Source organism: Maylandia zebra, linkage group LG3 (genome assembly GCF_041146795.1).
Source record: "Maylandia zebra isolate NMK-2024a linkage group LG3, Mzebra_GT3a, whole genome shotgun sequence".
NCBI lineage: Eukaryota > Metazoa > Chordata > Actinopteri > Cichliformes > Cichlidae > Maylandia > Maylandia zebra.
In genome coordinates this window covers 54,248,193-54,268,900 of record NC_135169.1, presented here as the reverse complement: position 1 = coordinate 54,268,900, position 20,708 = coordinate 54,248,193, and the positions used below count along the sequence as shown (strand labels likewise).

Below are 20,708 nucleotides of genomic sequence, written 5' to 3'. Positions count from 1 at the left end.
GGAACCCAGCCTTTAGACATCCCCACAATGACATCGTGACCAAGGGTCTGTTGCATGATTTTTAACATGGCTACAATGTGTCGTCTGCTGCGTCATCGTTTAATACAACAACGTACTGAAAGAGAGCATTCAGCATCTGACTGAGCTGGACTAACCTTCCCTTTCAAAAGTGAAAACTGCAACATAAAACTGGAATACAACCAACTTCTAATGAAATGTAACATTTTATAACATGAACACAGATTCCAGGTGAGCTGTGTCCTCCAGGACTGGATTTACCAGAACAGGTATGAGGACGGTGCCTGACGGGCATGTACGAGCTGGAGTGGATCCCAGCAGACACAGGGTGAGGAGACAGACGACCGTTCACGCTCACACTTATTCACCAGTTAACCTAACCCCACTACCTGAATGTGTGTGAACTGTGGGAGGAAGCCAGAGTCCCCTGAGAGGACCCACACAAACACGGGGAGAACATCCAACCTCCACAGAGACTCTCTCTGCAGTAAAAGCACAAAATAAAAATCACACCGTCATGTAATTCAAGAAACTGGTCTTAAAAAACATTTAATCTAATATGTCCACATGGAGCCCGTGTTAAGGTCCGTACTGGGCTTCAGAACATCAAGTGAACAACGTCAGATGGGACCTGGGTGCGTTGTCTCCTGATAGAAAGTGCTGAGGATCAGAAGGACTCAGGGACAACACGATATCTGTCCAGCAGACGGCGGCATTATTCCAAACGGCTCATCGAACTATTAAACAAATGCACAGACTGCACAAACACAATGACTGCAACTCACAACGAATTACACCAATCACTACACCAAACTACAACATCGGCCTATGGCATCAATTAGTGCATAAAACATACATCAAGTTACAGCCAAAAATGCATCACAATGACTCAAGCTGGGGTCAACAGGTTTCCCCTCATGCTCACCCGACCTTTCTGCTCATCAGGTGCAGTGAACAGATGAGTGCAACCACATTTATCACCTAACACGCCCACGAGTCACGCCCGTGCACCAATACAACCAACCCTCTTAATCCAAAACAAAAAGGAACAACTCATATGGCTCCTACACTTGTGCTCAAGAACTCAGTCCTATATTTTAGGTTATTCTGAATAAATCGTTCATGCCCTCTCTTGGGAAAGAAGCTGTTGTGGTTCCTGGTCCTAAATCTAGTCGTCCAAAAGTTCTAAACGACTTCAGGCCTGCTGCCCTCACTTCAGTCTTTGAACAAATCATCAGAAATGTGATTATGGAAGACACTGAACTTCAGCTTGATTCAATGCAGATTGCACATAAGCCCAACAGAGGAGTGGAGGACACGCTTTTGATTCTACTTCACCTGATTGTCAAACATGTAGAGAGTAAAGGACTTCAGTTCATCGATTTCTCTGCTGCTTTCAATAACACAGCCCCAGATTTGAATCAAAAGACTTTTAGAACAGTTTGAAATCCGGACAAACCTGAGCAAGTGCAGTCATATAAATATCTTGGGGCCATTGAGTCTGTTTTATCATGAGAATGATGCAGGACAAAGTCTTATAAAAGCAGCTTTGTCCCTGCTGCCGTCACTAAACTTAATAACTAATAACTGTTTTTCTGATTTGATTCATCGCGTCTAATTTCCAAATATGTGTCTGTCAGGTTTAAATCGATGTGTGTGTTTGTGAAGGGATGACAAATGCTATTATTTTTCTGTAAAGCAAATTTACGTAAAAGTAAAGTAACCTTGATATGTCAGGATGTAGATGTCCCTCCCAAAAACGTCATCAGCCCTGAAACATCGGTACTGTTCCAGGCAGCATTGCTGTCCACACGTCCATCAGAGTGTTAGAGGCGGCTGTCACAGATGTTGCAGTCTGCTCTCTGTTTCCATGAAACAACCACACTTGAAATGATCATTAAAGCTACCTGTACTAAAGGAAGCTGAGAACATGGCAGACGTGGGACTGACTGTGATCAGACTGTGACGATTGTTCTTGAGCAGATCTACAGGTCAGCTGTTCCACATCATGTTTCTAGGATGGAGCCGTTTGGAATAATGCCGCCCTCTGCTGGACAGATATCGTGTTGTCCCTGAGTCCTTCTGATCCTCAGCACTTTCTATCAGGAGTTTGGAGTTTAGTCTGTTACTGTTTGTTTTTTTACCATTTCTTCTTGGAGCAACTGTAACCCACATAATTTCTGACTCACTCTGATTCTGATAGTTTCAGGATGACCTGCCATTATCCAATCACACATCTGCTTACCTGCATCTTTTGCTCGTTTCTCCTCCTCTTCTTTTCTATTTTTTCTAAGTTGAGCACCATGATGGCTTTGAACTTTTCTTGTCCATCTTCCATTGGTTTTAATTTTGCACTCCAGTATGAACACAAATCCCCCAACACAAGGATCACCACAACATGATCTAATAGACCTACACCTTAGTTCACAGATTCACTTCATCTAGGGTGCATTTCTGAGATTTCACACAACCCAGGATTCAAATCATGAATACATAATGGACTTGGATTTACAACATTATAAATGAAATGTGCTCTTTTTGGAAGCAGCAGGGGCCCCCTCCCCTCAAACTGTAAATTTAAATTGTTATTGATCCTTTACCCCTGGTCCTAAAGTGTATATTTATTTTCTTACTCTTCTTATTGTTTGTTTACTTGCACTGCTGTAACTGGAGCCTCGTCATCTCATATCTCTGTATACTGGACTGTCTGTAGCGGAGATGACAATAAAGTTTACTTTGACTTTGGCAGCGAGCAGGCGCACCGAGGGCTCTCGCGCTCACTTTCGTGTATAGAATTTCGAAAAAACATTGGTGCAAATTATAAGTCTGTATCATGATGCCTGGTGTTTTTGTGTTTGTTGGTTTGTTTTTATTTTTCTTTATTTTGTGAGTTGGTTATTAGATGCTGCTCCAGCCGGTCAGACTCATCTGGCTAACCTAACAGCAGTCCTGGCCAGGCTAGAAAAATATGGATTGAGAGCAAACAAAAACAAATGTGAGTTCTTCAAGGATGCCATTGAGTATTGTGGACACAAGATCGACAGACATGGGCTCCACAAAACCGAGGACAAAGTTGAAGCAGTCCTGAAGGCACCAGACACTAAAAATGTGAGTCAGCTACGTTCATTCTTGGGCTTAATTAATTATTACCACAAGTTTCTACCAAACCTTTCAACAGTCCTGCACCCGCTGAACTCTCTGCTGCAACAAAATGTCAAATGGAAATGGACAAACTATGAAGAGGCATTTAATTTAGTTAAGTTAAACAGCTCATTACATCAGAGGAGGTTCTGACACACTTTGACCCCAAGCTACCACTTCGCCTCGCCTGTGATGCCTCACCATATGGCATTGGTGCCGTGCTATCTCACAAAATGCCTGATCGATCCGAACGACTACTTGCCTTTGCCTCAAGGTCCCTAAATGCAGCCGAGCACAACTATACGCAGATAGACAGAGAAACACTCAGTCTAGTGTGGGGAGTGAAGAAGTTTAATCAGTATTTATATGGATGACACTTCACCCTGATCACAGACCACCGACTGCTGGTGTCCATCTTTAACCCTCAGAAAGGTATTCCAACCATGGCTGCGGCACGCTTGCTTGGGCTTTGTTCCTGGGTGCACACACCTACACCATTGAGTTCAAAGGGACAAAGCTACATGGAAATGCAGATGGACTTTCACGTCTTCCACACATGCAACCCACCGAAGAAATGACTGCTCCAGCTACTGTGTTTCATGTTACACAAATGGAACCCCTACCTGTCACAAGTGCTCAGGTGAAAAGAGAAACGAGCCAAAACACAATCTTGTCAAACGATCTTACTGTGAATGGTTGGCCGTCCTGTAGTGACACTCAGTTCTCTGCGTACTCCACCCACAAAGACCAACTATCCGTTTGCCAAGGATGTGTCATGTGGGGAACTCGTGTCATCTGCCACCCAAACTACGTACAAAGGTACTGGACTCACTGCACGATGGACATTTGGGTGTTAAGATGAAAGGTCTTGCTAGAAGCTATGTTTGCTGGCCAGGCACTGATTGTGAAATGGAGAATATGGCTAAATCCTGCATTGTTTGCCAGCAGACGCTGCGCCAGCCTCAAACAGCACCTGTACACGCGTGGGAGTGGCCATCCGCTCCATGGCAACGCATTCATATAGACTATGCTGGCCCATTTATGGACTAAATGTTCCTGGTTGTGGTTGATGCCCACTCAAAGTGGCCAGAAATCTTCCCCGTAAAGCAAGCAACAGCTGCTAGCACGATCAATAGTCTTTGGTCACCGTTTGCTCGCACAGGTCCGCCACAACAGCTCGTAAGTGACAATGGTCATCAGTTTACTGGAGAGGAGTTCCAGTGTTTCCTTAGGAGTAACGGCATACGACATATCACTTCAGCTCACCATCATCCTGCAACAAAGCTGAACCAGCCAGTCGCACAGAGGGGAAACCGCTACAACAGAAAATTGACAATTTTTTTACTGTCTTACCACTCATGCAACAACTGGACACACACCTGCAATGCTCTTCATGGGATGAGATCTGAGATCACATCTAGATTTGCTGAAACCAGACATTCGCAAGGATGTCCAAGATAAACAGTCTTCCATGGTGGAAGCAACAAGAAACAAAACCAGGTTCTTCAATGTTGGACAAAAAGTTCTCGCCAGAGACTTACAGACCCAAGTCAGAAATGGCATTCTGGCACGATTCGTTCACGGACCGGACCGCTGATATACACCATAAATGTTGGAGCCAAATTAGTCTGGCGTAGACATGTTGATCAGATTCTAGATGCAGAATGTCACGTGGTTCCAGAGCAACCTGAGAGGACACATCTACACCTCAAGATTCAGAAGAGTTTGCCCTCGCTTCACCACCTGAGGTTCAGGGTTTACGTGAAACCACCAATGTTCAAACACCTGAACTTTCCACACAGAGCACTATGGACTCTGACCAAACAGGCAGACGTTACCCTGAGAGAAATTCCAGAACACCTCAGAGACTGAACTTATAGGTTTCCAGTTCATTTTGTAAGGAAAGCAGTTAAAATGTTTAAGAGGAAACAACCTACCTCTATGTTGTAAATCACTGAGTAGGTGTCATATTTCAGTTTAAGTACAATTATTGGGTTACGGCATTTACCTGAAAATATCTCGATTGTTTGATACTTAATGTGTTCATCAAAGCTGGATGGGAGGAGCTGTGATGTATTTAGTAAAATCAGTTTATATTTTGTGGTAAAGTAGAGAACACCAAGCGTGGTGCATGTGCGCATTGATATGCCTGTGCCGTTCCACAACATGGTTAATAAAGTAAGTTACTAACAACCAAAAATGTGTTGTTACTTTACCAGTTAAGTTATAAGAGAGAACATAACAAACTGGTTGAGATCCTGGATTAAAGAGGGAATGGGAAGGGAAGAGGAGTACAGAGGACTGATTGGTCGGTTCGTGAGGAGAATCACCTGAAACTGAATGTGGCCAAAACAAAGGTGCTGGTGGTGGACTAATTGTAATTTAAAATGTGAAAATTTTAGCTGTCCTCCATCATTCTCCCTGAGGAGTCGAGTTACGGTGACTTTGTATCTTCTACAAGAGACGCACAAGAGCAAGTTTAAAAAAAAACTGTAGAGGAAAATATGGCAAAGTCCCAAGACTTACAAAAGGAAGCTTATGCTAGACGAGTCCAGAAGAAGTACAGAAACCTTGTGTACAGCGTTGGAGATGAAGTTCTTCTCTTGAACATGAAACGTGGAAGGAAGGGAGGAAGACTTGATCGAGATTTTTCAGGACCCTACACCATTCAAGACATCGCTGGCAAATGTGTGAGATTAAAAAACACAGAAGGAGCAACTTTAAGAAATCACTACAGCATTGACCATATCAAGCCGTACAGAAGAAGCCACCATGTAAATATCAGTGACAAGTAAAAATACCCAACTCGCAGTCAGACAGTGAACAGCAGCACAGACCTGAAGATGCCTCCCTGCCATCCTACTGCTAACCCTCAGTGCCAGCAAAGTCCAGAGGATTCATTCTGCACCCAAAACGGCTGACACAAGGAGTTTAATTGTGTTCCAGGACCAGAAACGCGTGAACAAGAACTTCCCTCCCAGAAACAAAGCTTAGAAGATGAAGGTGACATAGTGAACAACTCTTTTTGACCAGTTGGTCATTTGTTGCCAGTTTGGCGTTGCAACTTAATTGACTGTTGCATGACTTTGTTTGCATTTTGCAGTCTTCAACTCATATTAGATGTAAAGAAACATGCACTGAGCTTGTGGAAGTCTGGAAATGGATCTGCCTGTCAGTAATTTTCTCTTTTGCCCACCCGCTGTACCTTTCCTATTTCTCTGCGTGTAAATGCATGCCTATTGTATTGACTTTTTCCTGTTGTGGCCCGTCGGCCTTTACCAAGCGTATCCACTACAAATCTCATGCATGCCTAAGCTAACTTATCATATTTTTCTTTTAGTAAAGAGGCTATGGCGTGCAAAGGATACTGGGCGCTTGGAGGCAGCTGTTGGACCATACAAGTTATTTTTCGAACACTGCAGGGGTCACGGTGGTTTCTGATGAGGTAAGAGAACTTATCATTATTGATTCTGATTTCGAGGTTCTGCTCCTTCTGAAGCATTTGCAGTGCAGAGACCATTAATAGTTTAAAATGTGCGGGTAGGTCGGGGGGTTTGTATTGCAAAACTCTGATAAGGTTTCACCCATTCACTTCAATAGGAAAAAATGTTATCAACCACAACACAGATGTTGTGACATCATAATACCCAGTTTCAGTATATGCAGAAAGAACCTTTATCAGCAATTCTATTCCTTTAGATGTTTTTGTGTACAGCACTCAAGCAGTTACTTCAAAAATTGTTGCTGTTGTTGTATAAACTCAGATTTTTCAAAACAGGTTATTGATGCATATCTGCACCGTGTTATTGACAGACGAAAGGTAAGTAAGAAATGTCATTTACCTACTAATTTTGAAAAAAAAAAAAAAAAACCTATTTACTGTTCTATAACATTTTTCTATACTTGTGCAGAATGCTGCACACCTGCTCTGTTCAGTAGTTGCAAGCTCGTTGTTTTCTGGGCAGTTCAGATGCCTCAACTGGTATGTTGAAAGCTCAGAAGTGGTCCAAACAGTTGACTCCTTTCTGTTGCTGAGGAAAGAGTTCGGTTCCTTTAAAGAAGACTATATTTGAAAACACCCTGAGACGCATGGTACCTAAGTAAATCCAAATTACTCTGCACTTCCAATCCCACAGATGAAGTTCCCAGTTGAAGACGTGGCTGTGCCCTGTGAACTTTGGTACACACTGGATTCTTGTGGTATGTGTTCATTTTGTTATTAATTTGCGTAATTTGTTGTGAAGCAGTTTCTTGCACAAAGTGTTATTTTTAAATAAGTTTTCAGTGGCACAAACAATTGTAATTTTTAATTTAACTTTTTCTTTAGATTGTCAACATTTCTGCACAGAAAATACTGCTCATAGACCCCATGGGAATGAAGGTGTTTATGACAGGAAAATTCTGCGCAACTGGAGGTATGTATGATACTGAGGTGTTATTCTTAGATTAAAAAAAAAAAAATCTTGTTTCATTACAAACACTTTTGTTCAACTAGGAATTTTCTGAGGATGAGAGGGCATGAAGACACCATGGAGTGGCAGTTACAGACTATGCAACACAACAAGCGACAGGATTCCTGCAGTTGTGGAGTTTTACTGTTAAAGGTAACCCTTATTCAAATGATTCAGTTTCTTGTTAGCTAGAATTAAGACTTTAAGTGAATTTAAGTGAAGTGAAAGTTATTTCGGTCAACAACAACAAAGATGATCATTTTACATAGAAGTACTTAATCATACAGTAACTGAAAAAGGAATAGGCTGAAGCCTTGTGGCTTATAATTATCCTATCCTTTACCTAATTAAGACTTTACATTCTAATTATGATCAATCTCACAGTTTGCAGAACACTACCTTGATTTTGGAGAGGTCGGTGAGGTGTCAACCACTACAGAGCCAGTTGTGCTGGAGCGAATGCAGATAGCTTGCACCCTACTTGAAAATCGAGGTAAGTCCAGTAAAGTCCTTATCACGTTAGTGCGTACTTCCAATTTAAATAGTGCTTTTCAAACAGCACAGTACAAATAGTGCTCTTCAAACACTTTCAGATAAGACCCTTCTCAAAGTCTAATTTAGACTAATTTTCCAGGAAGTATATTTGGAAAAAATGTACTATTATTTTTTAATTATTCAATAAATAATGTTTGATTAAAACCTAACTATGATTGTGTTTCAGGGAACGCTGAGGACTACTGCATTGTTTTCTCCATGTTAGATGCTAACGCTGACCGCAGCATGATTGAAATGGTAAAACAAAACAAAACAAAAGAAACACATAAGTCTTAGTATCATTACTTGCCAATCATAATTAAAATGTTGAGTAATAGTATTCACCAAACAGAATATGAGCCATTTATTTTTCCTTTCCAGGTGCAGTATGAATCTTGCCAAAGATGGGCACATTTTGCATGTGAAAAATATAAAGAGAGCAACCAAGAATATAAATGCCAAAAATGTAGCCAGAGTCAGACAGAGACTGTGCAGAGACTGTAGAAGGACAGAGCAGCAGCAGAGCAGTCCAGATACACTGATGATCCTCTGTCAGATCCAGAGGGACACACAGGGATGATGCTGGACTCTACATTGTGTCTGACAGTGGAGCTGTTCTCAGAGCAGTTCACTCTGCAGCACTGACAGTCATCTGCACTTCTTCTCATTCCTCTGTCAGTCACTGCTGGATGAAGCTCTCCTCTCCACCTCCCAGTAACATGGCCCAGTCAGAGCGTCTCTACACACAAGCTGCTGCTGCTTCAACCTCTCTGGATCATCAGGACACAGCTCCTCCTCTCTCAGCACACACACCGTCCTGTTTACCATCATCAGCTGCAGAGAGAAGAAGGAAGAGCAGAGGAGATAAACGAGTGTTTCCAGAGACTCTTCATCAGCTGTCAGTCAGTGATGCAGCACATCCAGTATAAAGAGCAGCAGGGACTTCAGTGCTGGGACTGTACTAGGACTCATTGTTGCTTCACTTTTTCTAATCTTTGGATTTTTATTGAAGTTGCTGAAAATGTTTTTCCCTCCTAGTTTGAGTTTGGACTTTCATTCATTAGAAGAACCTTGGTGTGTCCACTCTGAGCTCTGTAGGAACCCCAACAACAAGCCCAACAATCCAGATGGACGGTTCCAGCTGTTAACTGGAGGAATTCCATCCAAACATCTGCTCTCACTAGATTCTTCCTCACCTACAGACTGTGTTCTTCACTGCTTTAAACTTGGAAATGAATGCAGTCATTGGTCTGCGTGCTGCTTTGTTCAGAGAGCTGATTGGCTGTTGACAGGGTTTGATCAGAGCGTGTCAGCCGTTACTATGGTGACCATAAAGGTCAGAAACAGGAAGTGTTTGTGTCCAATCCTGAAGCCTGTCACCATTCTCCTCTCACAGCTTCACTGAGAAGCTGCAGCTTTACAGGAAACACTGGATCTTTGTTTCATACTGACTGTGTTTAGTACAATACTGCTGACAGCACCACCCACTCACTCCATCACTCTACTGACCTCAGAGTCTCCAGTCTGTAGTCTGGACTCTGCTGAAGATCAGACAGCTGCTTCACATCTGGATCCTTCAGCTTGTTTCCCCACAGCTCCAGCTCTCTCAGATGGGAGGGGTTGGACTTCAGTGCTGCTGCCAGATAATCACAGCTGATCTTTGACAAACCACAGACACTCAATCTGTATAAAGAATGAAAGATGTAAGTTTATTAGACAAAGTGTGAGCTTGAAATCATTCAGTGTTTCATCATCTGTTCAGAGCTGAAGAAGGTTCAGAATGTAGAAGTTTAGAAAATGGAAACTCCAAACAGCTGAAGCCAACAGGAAGCAGCTTCAAACAGGAAACTGTGCAGAGTTTCAGACTATATGTCCTGATGCAGCCAGTTGGATTTTGGAGATTTGAATCTCTGTTCTGTGACTAAGTCCTTGAATCATTTCTTCCAGTTGGTCCAACAAGACAGACTAAGTGTTGGACATGTGTTGTGGCTCCATTAGGGGAGCTTCTAAATGTGATGTGATGGCCCCTCTGGGTCTGTCAGGTCACAGGACTGAAGAGAGCTCAAACTGGGCACACAGTTGTTCCAGTCTGGACCAAAGACTCTATACTGGGACTGAGGGACTGCTTTGACTGCTCCCACTGGGACTTTTTAAAGGCTCATGTTCTCACTTAGATCATCGATTTCTACTTACATTTCTTTCTGGGAAAAATGGGGAGTACTTTGAAAACAGGAAGTATTTTCCCCAATAAGCAGCCCTGGATTAGTAAATCACTCCAACATGTTCTCAGGCAGAAGAAGCTGTCTTGTTATGACGGAGAGAAGAAAAAGATTGAGGCACAGAAACTTGTTGAAAGAGAGATAAAGCAGCTAAAATCAGGTGTAAAAGTAAAGCAGAGGATGAGCTGAATAAAGGACACTCAAGGCTGGCTTGGAAAGGAATGAAGTCCATGGTGGGGATGCAGAACAAGGAGCAAAGATGAATGTGATGCTGAATCAGCAGAAGACTAGTGATGATGGTGCTGTGGCCCCACCACCTCCACCTCTTTGTAAAGAAAACTGTCATCTGAAGCTTCAAATGGAACTAAGACTTCCTCCACTAGGTGGCAGTGTCTGATGAGAAAGTGTTAGTGGAGCTGGCCTGGAGTCAGAAACAGGAAGATGCAGGATTTGGGCTGAAATGGGGAAAAGTGGTTCGCACTAGTGCCTTAAAGCAAGAAGGTTGTAGGTTGAAGCTTGTTGGCCTTTCTGTGGAGGTTGGATGTTCTCCCACAGTCCAATGAAATGCTGCTTAGGTTCATTGGTGCTTCTAAATTGGCTGTAGGTGTGGATGTGAGAGAGTGCTTCTCTGTCTCTCTCTGTTGGCCCTGTGATGGACTGCTCACCTGTGCAGGTGGACCAGGCCTCTTGCCCTATGACAGCTAGGGCACAGGCTGCAGCCCTGTGAGCCTAAGCTGAATAAGCAGTTAGCAAAAATGATCCATAGATGGCCTGAAATCCCCCAGTTAGCAGTTTGGTAGATAGCTATGACATGCTAATCCCATCCAGCAGCTGTATTCTACCTGTAAGCTGATCCCTGCTGAGCCAAAGCACTTTTTCATATACAAATTACAACCTTTAATAGAAACCTATTGGTCAGCATCTTATTAGCCTGCTGTTAGCTTCATTCCACAGAAAACTGAGAGAAACTAACAGAGTTGATAAAGAATAAAGAGAAATGTGCTGATTTAAAGCCTTTGAAGTGCTTCAGATGATCTCTGTCCACTTCTGTCCACTCATTCATTCATGTAAGCTTTCTAATGCAGCTTTGATCTTCACAGTCTGCTTCATGAAACTCATTCTAACCCTGAATGTCAGAGTGTTCCTCCTTCTCTTTCCCATCATTCATGCTGGCAGTGGAGGAGATTTGGATGTTGGACTGTGTTTTGGATGATGTGTGTATGTTTGTGTTGGACTGCTGTCTGTAAAGCAAACGCACATTTTGCTTTGGATTTCAGTGTCAGACAGACTTTAAGGTGGAATGAAGAGTTGGAGAGTTTCACAGTGAATTATCCAGTGGAGGATTTTTCTTCTTCTTTGAAGGTTTGAAATGTGAACATTGTTCTGCTGCAGTCAATGGACTAAACCAGAGAAGAAGAAAACAGACTTTACCATGAAGATCCTCAGTGTGGATCAGTATAATATCAGCCTGATGTCTGCAGTTTAGTGTCAGCACAACTTTCACATCATATTCATCTCAGCACAACTAAAACATGCTGACTGACCTCAGAGTTTCAAGTCCACATCCTGGACTCTCCAGGAAACCACACAGATGCTTCACTCCTGAATCCTGCAGCTTGTTGTTGGAGCTCAGGTCCAGCTGTCTCAGATGGGAGGGGTTGGACTTCAGTGCTGCTGCCAGATAATCACAGCTGATCTCTGACAAACCACAGTCCATCAATCTGTATAAAGAATGAAAGATGTAAGTTTATTAGACAAAGTGTGAGCTTGAAATCATTCAGTGTTTCATCATCTGTTCAGAGCTGAAGAAGGTTCAGAATGTAGAAGTTTAGAAAATGGAAACTCCAAACAGCTGACAGAGTTCATACGCCTTTGTCAGGGTCAAATTCAAGCAAGACCATGTGAAAATTAAAACACATCATCCTAGGTGAACTTAAACACCTTTGTTCCCCTTTTGTTAAGACATAGAAAAGTACACCACACAAAAATACTGCAAAAGGAAACGGTCGCCTTATATACATAGTGTATAAACTCAAAATGCACATTTCACTTCAAATTAAGATTAAGGCTTTGAACAGATCACATAGTTCAGTTCAACATATAAGACTTTAAGAATGCACAAGCATCTACTTAAAATCTATTTAATTTATCATCCATGATATTATTTTGTACAATTCCAATGTATTTTGTTCATCTCCCTTAAATAAACAGGCAGTCTTAAAGTATGAAATATTCATATACAAACACATATAAATGTGTGTACTGTCTCAGTGGCTGATAGTACCCCACAGGCCTCAGTGTGAGCTTGAAGACATTTATAATGTTTAAGTAGTTTAATGTGCAGGTGCTGACGATAAACACATTTTGAATGAAAGCCGGGGAACTTTGGTAGCACAGAAACAAGTGGCTATTCTTTGTGACTATATGGATCACTCACAATACCATTATTTCACACAAAGGCACCAAATTAATACTCAAAAAAGCTGCAGCAATACACACAAATATAAACAGTACTTGGTGACAACTTTGCTTTTAGCCTTTAACCCTTCTTGACTACTTTTGATGTGGCCTCTATATTTTACCTTTAAAAACAGTTCATCTTGCCAATCTGTTATTTTCTCATTTTGACCAACTGTATCAGCACAATTTATCTAAATTCAGACAAAATTTAAAATACAAGTAGAAAGTGATATTTTGACTGTAAAAACCACACACATGTTTAACGAATCATCTTCATAACTTGAAATGCAAATAGAGATTGTACATTTTTAAAAATACGCACACGTTTTGCAAACAACAAAGTTATATGGTACTTGTTAAGTCTAATTGTTGAATGTTGCCATTGTGTTTCTTAAATTTGTACAGTCTTAGTTTAAGCAGTAGGATCAAAGCCATTCCTTTGATCCTGACCACCTCTCCAGCCACTCTGTGCTGGGGGAGGTTTTATTGTAGATACATCCTATCTGAAAGATCTGTTTCTTTTGATGTAAGCTTCCTGGGTTTATGACCCTTTGGTCAGCAGGAGGTCTCACACACACACACACACACACACACACACAGTATACATTTACATACAGTGCCTTGTCTTTGTAACCAAAGGGGGGTTGCAAGGGGAGGTGCTTTGTAAACTATTGTTTGAAGTTTGTCAATAAAAGGCAGCGAGAGGAGGCCACCATTTTGGGGTTCTTTGTCGTGCTGGACACAGACGAGGCCTCCCTTGTGCAAGTAATGGATCGATCGACTGTCTTGTTTTCTTCATGATGAATAAGTCTCTAGAATTAGCGGGGTTTGTGGAAACACAGACCCAACATTTATTTGGTCCTTCGGAGCCGGAGCCTAACACATTGCATCCACCGAGGAGAGGGAGAGGACGCCACCGCAACGTCTGGGATGATTGACGTAAAGCCCTGGTGTTTTTGGCTTGCCACCAGGCCGGGAAGTTTGCGCCTGACCTCCCCTCGGGATGGATGACGATTGACGGGATCCAGAGACTCTTCCCATGAATGTAAACAAACAGTGAGTACAGAAGGCCTTAGAGAGCGTCTCTATAACCGTGTGAATGAATGTGGGATCCTAGATACGCGTCACCGTGATTCTGCGTGAAACGTTTGAGTCCCGGGGAGCGCTGGTCACGAGAGCGCACGTGGACCCAAAACAATAGAGAGCGGCTACGGGCTGTGCGTTAAACGTGAGTCCGGGAGCGCGCTAGCCGCGTGAGAGAGACGCAGGCTTCTCCGCCATTTGGGGCGTAGAGAGTTCTCCGCCATTGGGGGCGTGGAGAGAACCTAGGTTCAGAGTCCGGAATCTCCGCCATTTGGGGCGTTGGAGAGTGTCCGAAGGTTGAATTCTCCGCCATATGGGGCGTTTGAGAGTTTTCAACAGAGAGCGCTAGCTGTGCGTGCAGACGCAAGCGATAGGCCTATGTTGTGTGTGTGTGCGGGCCAGACGTGGTCTGCGTGAGTGTGGCTGATTGTTGTCTTTTAATGGAGAATAAAATGTGTAAGTCTGCCTTAGAAGGAGATGTAAAATTTATGCAGAAAGTTTTACCAGGCAGCACGCAGTATGTAGGTTGTTGGTGTAAGAAATGTGGATTTGAAGGGACATTAGTGGAAGTTAAGTGTAAAATGCTGGTAGAAAGAATAGCTGTAAGTGTAGCAGGTAAAACAGGTAAAGCGAAGCAGAGGAAGGAATTGCAGTTAGCAGTTGCTAAGTTGTGGCTGGAGCAGGCTCAGAAGAGGAGAGAAGCACAGAATGTTAAAAGAGCAATATTGCAAGAAGTAGTTGTGAAACCTGAGGATGAAACTACAGCTCAATCCACTGCAACTACTCTAGAACAACACCGTAGAAAAGCATTAGAAAGAGCAAGAATGTTAGCAGAAAGTAGAGTCAGAGAAGAGTGTGAGAGAGCAGAGGCAGAAGTGGAGGAGAGATTAAAGGCATATTAGGAGCAGCATTGAGTCCAAGACAGACTTGGCAGGGTAGGAAACAGAAAGTAAAGTTAGTGAACACAAACGTTACAACTACATATCCATCCCTGACACAACACAAAAAACAAACAAAAAAAAAAACGAAACATATGGTGTTTCTGTAACAGAGTGTGAAGATGAAGAAAGTTTTTCTCCTGATCAATTCCGCGAGTGTGAGAGTGTCTGACGTCATGGTGTGTGTGAAAGGTATCCAGCTGGGGCAGACGTGATTCTGCATGTCACCTGCCCAGTGGACAAAAAGAAATAAAACAGTTGTGTGGATGAATGATGGCACGAAGAGTGTTTGGTGTTTCTCAGTCTGAAACAGCTGTAATGCTATTTTCTGTTTTGGAGAAAAGTACAGTTAAAGAAAAAAAACAGAGAGAGATGTGTGTTGTTTTAAGCAGTGATGAGAATAATGGAAGTGTGATGAGAGAAGAACACAAAAACATACTGAAAATGCATTAACTATACTAACCCTACATGCATATACACATACAATGATACTCATGAGACCAGACAGCATCTTAAGCATGAGATTCTGTTTGTCATCTTGTCCAAGTCACTAGTAAGATGAAAGTGATACATAGACTAGTGGACTGAATATTATAGGAGGACAGATGGTTGCATTATAGAGGAGAAAACAGAATGCTGATGAGAGGTCTTAAATGAGTGAGTTGAGTGAGCTGATTGTGAGTTTCTGGTGTGTGAAGAAGTTTTACCATGGCACACATTTAGTTACATGAGAACTAAAACTTATTATGTGCTAAGACAACAGGGTTATGCTGTATGTTGTGTGTATGGCTGATTGGATGAATGTTTGAGATTAAACTGGCTGTTTGATTTGTCTTTTATTACTAAAGTTGAACCTGCCAATTGGGTTGTTACGATTTATCCCCCTGGCATGAAGAACACGTGTCATGACTTAAACAAGGCCTTTCTTTCCATTATTTTCTTTGATTTCTTTTATTTTCTTTCTTTTATTTTGTTACTTTCATGGTGCACTGAAAGTTTTGTTTGATGATCTCTGTTTGAGCAGATCTGCACGATTAGAATCGAAGCGTCGTCAAGAAAACTGTTGCAAAGTGAGCTTCTCCAAAATTAAAATGGGCTCTTATTTGGGACAATCAGGAAACAAATTCCTGTCCAAAAGGATTCAACGAGGAAATCCAGTCTAAATTATTTTTCTTTTTGAAATGACGTTGTTTTGCTGAGCGTGGAAACGAATGCGACGATAATTTCCACAATTAGCAAAAGAAGGAATCACTGAGTGAATGAGTAAGAATTTTAAAATAAATGGGGAACTGACTGACTGACAAAAGCTGACAAGACTGACTGACTTAACACCATTGTGTGAAGTTAACCCCCACCTGACAAAGGTGTGGATGTATCTCTGTGTGTGTCTCTGTTGCAGGAGCAGGAGACCACAGGAGGAAACTTGGGTCACATGACTATGTGAACTCTGAAAATTTAACCTTTTAGTTTATATTTTTTTGTGTCTGTGAATTTACCATGTGTGTGTTATTCATAGGCTTGTGTTGCTCACAGAGATAACTGTGACAAAGTATGCACACACCTGCGCAGCGCTAATATTTGCATTTTCTTTTCTTACAGCATGCCAGTTCTTCATGTGAATTGATGATGCGATTTATACCAGGACAACTGGTTGATGTTCTTTCCCACTACAGGATTTCTGGGTTTATATGTGAATGACATTCTTTCCACGGCTAGGGTTAGCTAACTTTATGGTGTTTTTATGGCACCTCTGGAACCTGTTGACCTGTGTCTGACCTCCGTCTGACCACAGTCAATGGGTATTGCTAATGTTTGTTTCTCTGAGAATGCTGTGGAGGATTCGGCAGAAGTAGACAAGTGACATGAGTAAAACAAATAAGAGATTACGATATTTATGGAATAGTTTATTATGGGCTCATTTGCTGGCCACTTTTGGACCCATAATAAATATATGAGTGGAGTGACTTTGCTTAAGGGAAGTCACCGATTACATTAATGTTAACTGAGCACATGGGATGATCCATGTTTGAGGCGAATTATGGTAACAATAGTGATTTAATGATTTGAGAAAACCTGCACATGACACTTGTCTCGCCCGTGCTGAATGCGTATTACTTTTTTGATATAATTGTTTATACGTGTGAAGTTTGATTTTATTCCAGATTTTGTGTATGCAGGCTCCTGGTGGAGCCAGTTTTTAAGGCAGGGATCCAGGTTTGGTGAGTTGACGCATGAGAGTGTCCATGCGTCAAGAGGTGGGGTCCAGAAGTAATATTAAACAATGTTTACTATTATTGTTGCAGTGATTTGTGTGATTAGCTGTTTATTTACAAGTATTAAACCTATGCAAGTGGTGCATCCATGTTCAGATGAGGCTTTGATGGCCTATAAGTGAAGTTCACTGATTATAATGTGGAATGACGTTGAGATGTTAAATAATTTGGAACAAATTATGGGAAAAAGTAGAAGTTTAATGAGTTTAGAATAAACCCGCAATGATACTTGTCTCTGTGATGCTGAATACTTTATTACTCTTATGATCTACAGTTGGTTGCGAATGTGAAGTTGTTTTAATTTTAAGACTTTGTCTTCTGTGATACAGGAGCTGGGAGCTAAACAAGCTGAACATTTAAGTGCTGATTAATGTTTTTACACAGGGTTACAGCTTGGAGTGAAGCTGCTCCAAGGGACAAACCCTGGAGATTGTTTTAGGAAGACTGTGCAACATTCTTGTACATGTCTCATTGGGGAGTTGACACATGGCGAAAGCCGTGTGGCGAGAGGAGTGTCATTTTTTCAATTTGTAGATGTCGTGAGGTGCCATGACGAGAAGGAGTGACTGAGAGGATCGCCCACTAACTGGAAGCTGAGGGAGTGTGCCAAGCTCCAAAAAGTGACAGCGCAGAGGAGGTCCAGCGATGGACTTGTGGTTCTGTGAACAGCACAAATGCCAGGTGACTGTAAAATAACTAACAGCACTTTTTCCACAAGTGAAGCCAGTAACTTACTATCCTAAAAGATTAGCTCTAGTTGCTCGTGCTTTACCTCCATGCGTGAGATCAGTATGTGCAGCAGTTTAAGCTGTACAATGTTTCAATAGTTTATTTCACCTTTTGACATTGTTAGTTCCACACGAGGTAGATGTCTACTACTGCAGACTAAACTTACATTTCTGTCACCTACAAGACACTTGTCTTTAATGTTACTGTTACTCTCACAACCACACATATTACCATAAAGTGGTGCACAATTCTGAATCTGTCCAACCCTTTTTGCCAACGGAGGAGGGCACTTCTCATGAGTGTAGAGAGCGCGAGGAGAAGACGTGTAAGCTGAGGGATGACTTAATAGATGTGCCACTCGTTGAGGGAAAGGTTTGGTTTGCTGATGGTTTGAGTTTTACAACAGCAGAGGGACAGACTAGAACAGGTTTTACTGTAGCAGACAGTGAGAGAGAGTTATCTATGTAGGACAACTAGCATGTTTCATATTTGCTTGAGCAGCAGAGATGCTAGCTTTAACGGAAGCGTGTAAAGCTGTAGAGAGACAATATACACTGATAGGCAGTATACATTTGCTACTGTACATTTCTTTGTAGTGCAGTGAGTGAGACGAGGGGTGACAACCTCTACAGGGAAACCTGCAGAACACACCAAACTTTTGCAAAATCTGCTGGAGGCAGCGTTATTAACCAGTGGAATTGCCGTTTGTAAATGTGCAGCACACATGTGAGGGAAAGATCCAGTTGCATTAGGAAAAGATTTTGCAGATAAGATCGCAAAAGAGGCAGCTGTAGTTGAACATGGTGTTAACCTTTTATCAGTACAGCATCAGCAGACATGCAGGCCCACTCACCTACAGCAGGAAAACAGTTGTGACTTACAGAGGGAGCAAGCTTGCAGGATGATTTTTTATCTGTGTGATAAACCAGTACTGCCTAATAATTTGTATAAGACTGCTGCTATTTTGAGCCATTGGCTATGCCATGTCTCAAACAGGAGGGAGATGAGCAGTCGTTATACTCACTCTAGGATTATTAAATACTTTAAAAAAAAAAAAAAAACTTTTGCAGGCAGAGAGAACTAATGGAACAGTAAAGTTAAGATTTAGGAAGACAGGCAGGACATGGTTAGACTGTATAGAATAAGTACATGAGGATTACTCCAACAGAGAATGGTCTGACTCTTTGAGATTACACATGTTAGAGCATTTAGAGTTCCAGTCTTCTGTAGTGATGATAGAAAAGCAGAAGAGAGAGCGTATTAGCAGATTAGATGCTTGAAAATGTTTAAAAGTAAAGTAGTCATGAGAACAAATGATCTGCCAGATGATTCTGTTTCTTCGCAGGAGCAGAGCCTGAAGTCTGGAGATTGGATGATGATAAGGCCATGGAGAGGAAGTGCTGGTCCAGTCCACGATGGGAAGGTCCATATCGGATGCTGCTGACGACGACCACAGCAGTGAAGATTGCTGGAAGGAACACTTGGATATATCAAGCGCACTGCAAGAAGGTGACACACATCCAGGCCAGCTCGGAGTAAGTGGCAGGAAGACCGGGAACAAAGGGGGGGGAAAGCCTCCAGGGCCCCTCGTCTCAATCCGGTGAAGAAACCAACTGAGCCACAGGTACTCATCAGAATGGCTGGGAATGTGCTGTGCATCTTCTTGTGCCTGTGGACCCTGAGTGGGATGACAGGGAGCGCACTGGAACAGAGCAAACCACACCCAGTACCAGCATGGGTTTTCAACAACTACTGGTGGCAGTTTAAGAACACAACCGCTCACATAAAGAATGAGACCAATGGTTATGCTTGTGATGCCACTGGCTACACATTCTTCTGGACTGTGGCCCTATAGCATCACTGAGAGCGAGGCAGTTTGTCTGGTTGCTTTAGCAACACATCCGGGAACACTGCCAACTTTTCAGCTGCTCTGAACCTGAATGGAAGGTTGATTCACCAGTAGCTGGGAAGGTGAACTGCTCTGGTGAGACAGACCTGCTCGTCTGACTCAAAGAATATGACTTGTTGCAGGACATTGAACAGCTAAACGAACTGGAAACAGGCCAATTGCCTATGTGTACGAAGGACAATGGATTAGTCCAAGTTGGAGATCAACCATGGAACATGGCAACATCACCTATTCTTTTGTCTTTTGCAAGAAGGATGTAAACAGAGAAGCCTTTTGTCTACATTTACATCATGAACACTTGAGGTTTTGAGCCAAGAAGATCAAAACAGCTTGATCCAATTCCCTTTACAAAGCTTTTTCTGTGGTGACAACAGGACAGGAGAAGAGTTGTAAATGCAGATAATTCACCAGTTGACTCTAACCCCCACAGGATGCCTACAGTGAGAAGATTTGGGGGGTTGATAGGAGTCAATAAAGAAGGGTGTTGACTTGCTGCAGCTTTGAAGTTAGCTGAGAGCCACATGGACAAACAATAAAGTCAACTGATGCGTTTAAATACCTATGTCTGTATACAGTTGGATTGTAGAGACATATGATTTTTGAGAATGATGATTCTTCTTGTTTGACCTTTGACATTCAGTTGTGTACTTGAAGAAATACATAATGAATTGCACGACAGGAGTAGATCCGCCACAAGGCTGGATAGCTTGGTTACCGTCTGGTCCTTGGTGGCATCTTCTTTTGAAAATATTAATTCCTGTTTTTGAACTGTTGATACTGATTTGCTTATGTATAGGATGTAGTTTACTGTGTATGAATGAAATCTATACTGACACTGTCCAAACAAAGGGTGCATAAGTTGAAATTTAAGTATACAATGACAAAAAGGAGGGAAATGTTAAGTCTAATTGTTGAATGTCGCCATTGTGTTTCTTAAATTTGTACAGTCTTAG

General features: G+C 42.1%; 1 protein-coding gene across 1 annotated transcript in view; it reads right to left on the bottom strand.

Annotated features, from left to right (window-relative positions):
- LOC143416825 (ribonuclease inhibitor-like) overlaps positions 1-20,708 on the bottom strand; it is a 240,357-nt gene that overhangs the window by 126,260 nt on the left and 93,389 nt on the right. Inside the window, exons 2-3 of the mRNA XM_076882477.1 lie at positions 11,908-12,084; positions 9,654-9,827 (exon numbers count right to left, since the gene is read on the bottom strand). Of these exons, the coding sequence (XP_076738592.1) occupies positions 9,654-9,827; positions 11,908-12,080 (347 nt within the window). The 5' untranslated portion in view covers positions 12,081-12,084. The remainder of the gene's footprint in view (positions 1-9,653; positions 9,828-11,907; positions 12,085-20,708) is intronic.